The 4,672-nt window shown below is 36.1% G+C and overlaps 1 protein-coding gene across 1 annotated transcript; it reads left to right on the plus strand.

Annotated features, from left to right (window-relative positions):
- Window positions 1-25: 25 nt before the first annotated feature.
- LOC120330160 (carbohydrate sulfotransferase 14-like) lies at window positions 26-2,669 on the plus strand. The gene is made up of 3 exons (XM_039397021.2): window positions 26-139; window positions 469-663; window positions 1,312-2,669. Exons 1-3 carry the CDS (start codon window positions 68-70, stop codon window positions 1,969-1,971), a joined length of 927 nt encoding a protein of 308 aa, XP_039252955.2. The 5' UTR covers window positions 26-67; the 3' UTR covers window positions 1,972-2,669.
- Window positions 2,670-4,672: the final 2,003 nt, after the last annotated feature.

A 4,672-nucleotide genomic window follows, 5' to 3' on the forward strand; every position in this document is an offset into this window, starting at 1 on the left:
GATTACTGATTACTTTATTTTTTGTTTTAGATTCCAATCTAATTTTAGTAATTTAGAATGCTGAAGCATGAAAAGATTCTCCACATGGAAATGTTTACTTTTTGGATTGCTAGTCGTCCATGTCGCTTTTTTCCTTAAAGTAAGTTGTAAATATTTTTATTGCTCTTGAACATGCTTGTTTTCAATATTTTTTTTTTCGTTCATTATGAAAACTAGAGTATGTGCACTATAAGTGTGTTGTGATTAAAATTGTGTGATATTTTCCAATCTAGCTGTGACGACTTCTTTTGCAAAAAATAGTACTGAATCTTTAAAATGAAATCATTCATTCAAAAACATATTTGACCTATTTTATCAATTACCTCCAGTTTAAGGAAAAATTTATATTTAGTTATAGTTGACAAAGTGACAATTTGACGAAAGACAAAAAAAATAATATGTTTATTTTTTATGTGTTTTGTTGTGTAGATAAAACATTACCTACACCGGAAATCCGAACATAAACAAGCTCTCAGTGAAATTGAACTTCGACAAAATTATAGGAAATCCAATCTGCACAATGGGTGTCTTCGATTAGGCTTGAACAAGCCTATGGTGACGCAAACTGATGATATACGCCAAATGCTGCAGCAAGTCAAGTTATTATATACCGATAAATACAAGGTAAACTCATAGTTTGGGCAATATACTTTCTGCTTCTGTGCTCTATGCTTTATAATGCACTTCTCGATTTCGTAGTTGTTTTGGCCTAAGTGGGTAATCTAAATATATATATATTTTGCAAAACTTAATAATTTTATTGTATTAATTAAATCACTCATCAAAGTTTTTGAATAACCCTATTTTTATAGTATATATCAAAAAAGCGTAATCACAAAGATGGATCGTATACTCAGGTCACTATATATGAAAAAATCCACCGCAATAATTGTTTTAGTATACTAAGGTCAGCATAAGTAGATTGCTGAGGAAATTGTTAAATGCTGAAAATGTTGCTAATGTATGGAACATCGTCCAACGGCGAAGTCGTGCAATATTTAGTAATCACAAATCATTAACCGTATACAAATATTTAAATTCAAGCATCAGTTCGTGACAGACCCTCCTTCGCGAATTACGTATATATTGCGAGCATAGTTCATGCTCATGAACTATGGCGTTTTTTTACTTTACTTTGGTAAATTTTGTTTCAACTGTATTGTATTTTGTTGTAATTTTTCTCCAACCTCCGACCCCGAATGTATTGAAAGTATGGTTTTCTTCCACATTTTTTTTTTTATAAATACCTATATATAACTTGTTTTATTTCAGTTTTTGGTGTGTGAGATTCCTAAATGTGGATGTTCAAGCATAAAGAAATTACTTCTAATCACGGAAGGTATAGTTACTGAGACAAATCCACAGGCAGTGAAATCATGGCTTGCTCATGAACTTGGCGACAAACATCTGGACTTGAAAAACATCAAAAATGTCACTGAGATTCAGAAGCGACTTGATACGTATCAGAAACTCATCATTGTAAGAGATCCACTGTACAGATTATTATCAGCATATATAAATAAATTAGAGCATGAGTATCCTTGGAATCGGGGATTTGCTAAAATATCAAAAAATATTCACCAACAATTTGTAAAAAACGAAACAGGAAAGTTGGCTTCCTTTGGAGAGTTTTTTTCCTACCTAACAGAAGAAAACGAGTATGATAGACACTGGGAACTTTATCACAAACTGTGTTTACCTTGCTCAATATCATACGATTACATTGCTCACATTGAAACCATTGATGACGACATGGTTGATTTCATGGATAAACTTGCAATTACAAATATAACGTTCCCCCGAAATTACGAAAAGTCAAAACAGACCAACACAGACACATTTGAACGATACATTGGTGAAGTACCAGAAAACCTAGTAAAAGGTATACGCAAAAAGTATAAGACTGACTTCGATCTCTTTGGCTTCAAATAGGAAGGATATAAAATTTCAGATGTAAACAATGAATAGTTTGTGCCAAATGTATACGTTAAATTCAATTAACACCTAGCTACTATTTCTCATTATTTGCCAATATCTCAATTATATACTTTACTGATTGGGCATGTTACAGATAATAGACGTGGTTACTGGCGGTGTCTCAAAACTTAATACGAAACTATAAATAAAAATAAATCAGTTTATTTTACAACACCCAGGCTAGCGTTTATACAATAGGCAACACAATGTAACAATCGGGGTCATTATGAAGTTATTTGATAAATGCGAACCTCACATTTATGCCTCAATGTTGTACGGTACCAATACCGTAAACGTGATGCAACTGTCTAGTTCCCAGAAATGTTTTATTAGAAGACACAATTTTGATATTGTTACCACTAGACAGTGGTGGGATTCAGCCGGTTTTATAGAATCGTCTCACGAAATTTTTTATGAAAAATATGACTTTTGTGAAGAAACCGGCTGACGAAAAATTTGAATCCCACCACTGTCACTAGAGAATGCAAGTTCCACTGCAAATTAATGTATTTCTATTGTTATGTATTGCTACTGATCTATATTATTTGTTTCTTTATTTATTTTTTGCTCATCCCAAAGGTGTTGTAGACCCGATGACGGAGCAATCCGTTCTTCACAACTCCTGTCATTTTCATTTTACTCAAGAACTTTTATGTTGAAACTTATTGATTCAAGTGAAAATTAAAATAACTCTGACTCTGATATGCAGGAGCGGATAATGCAGGGGGAAGCACAGAATTTATTTTAGCCGACCATTCGTTATTTTCATTGGTATTTTCAACGAAATTTATATCCATAATAGCAACGTGCTATATGACGTTATTCTTTTTCAACTCATGACTGGCTGAAGATGGAAATGTAACAGATTCAAATGTGAACGCTAAATACTGTACTTTTATTATCCCTGTAACGCGAAACGTTCTCACACCTAATTCACCGCAGTATCAGTTACCAGCAGGGTTGCCATACCGTGCTTATTTCTAAGGTTTGTGCTTATTTTCTAGCCCGCGTCTTATGAGGTAACGATGTGCTTATTTCTAAGAAAAGTGCTTATTTTTGAGTCGCGTGCTTATTTGGTCTTAGAAACGTGGATGACCAGATGTTTTGCGTACAAAGCTTGCGTGGAAACGAGGGACGAACTTTTTCTGTCAACGGTGAGGTTTGGGGTATTTCCAGGCAAACTGTGACACACACAATAGTTGCTGCTAGTTTTTAGGAATACTGTTTTTAGGGACAAACTGCAATTTAGAGTAAGCGGTAAGAGTAACCATGAGTTCTGTTTCGAACATGAAAAGAAATTTTCTATCAACTACTTCTATTGCGACATCGAGAAAGGTGGAAAACAGTAATCGGTGCCCACAATACTACCATAAAAACACAAGAAGCATTGCGGGAAACCAAAGTATGAGGACTTTAGATTAGAGGTCGGCCACCTGCGGGTCATATCCGGCACACGGAGTAAAATAATCCGGCCCACAGTGCTTCACTTAAACCTACGGATCGTTATTATGTTATTCTTGTTCTTTATCAATAATTCGTTTTCCAATCTTTATGAAAAAGATCGCTTTTGTTTTCAATTACTCAACCAAAATGAAATTTTCCTTGCGAAGAACTAGGATGGACATTTCCCCGACCTTTGATCCCCGGAGAATTCCTCCTATACTTTACCATTGCAAAGTTTTCGGGGCTATTTTAAGAATGCTTTTGCGAGGTGGCGCCTATAAAATGGGATATGTGTTTCAAACCATCATTATGATTCAGCGCATACAACAATCTGTTTTTTAAAAGTACCGGTAAAGAATTTCAGGCTAATATATCACAGCTATTTCTACAATAATTTTTATTACTGCAATTAAATTAAAACTCCTAAGAAGACGGAGTGATCATTGAATTATCTGATTTATATTTAAGTTTCCGAAACATAACTGAAAACTAACGAATAGAGTTCAAAAAGGCGAAAACAAGGTAATGTTTACAACCACGCTTGGAAATCTGTCTGAGTGAGAAAAGTGTCTGAGCGGATGCGAAAAGGGGCATTGTTACGTCACTTTTTGCGTCTTGCTGATTGGCCAATGTCACGAAGTAAACAAGGAAGTCGATGCTCGGGGAAAGGTCCATAGCGAGCGAACACTGCGATAACTCGTGGACTCTCTCGTGGACGTGCCGACCCTCTTTGTATCCTTTTCGCCCACCGGGGGGCGATATCGCCCACTTAGGGAATCAGGCACAGATGCCATTTCAGACGATCGTAGATACGGTATACCAGTACCGGTACCGGTACTTTGGCCAGTCCTTATTACCGGTACGTGATTGTGACGTCATTGGACTACGATATCAGGTGGGGCTGGGGGGGGGGGGGGGGGGTAAGATTGACATATCAAAAATTGTTATGCTACGCCCACTAGAAGTACATTGGGTACGAAACTACAGAAGACCCAATTTATCTGTGTGATGTCTGTCTGTACACTGGTACCGGTACCTGTACCGGTACAGTCAGACAGCTGTATCACATCTCAGTACCGGTACCGGTATGTGTACCGTCTGACCGTATGTTTGTAGCTTACAAGTAATCCAATATTCATTGTCTTAGTTGGATGTTAATAGATGTATTGGTATTTGGTTATCACAATACTGCAATATGTATCATCATTAGGTT

The sequence above is a fragment of the Styela clava genome, chromosome 11, assembly GCF_964204865.1.
Source record: "Styela clava chromosome 11, kaStyClav1.hap1.2, whole genome shotgun sequence".
Taxonomy (NCBI): domain Eukaryota; kingdom Metazoa; phylum Chordata; class Ascidiacea; order Stolidobranchia; family Styelidae; genus Styela; species Styela clava.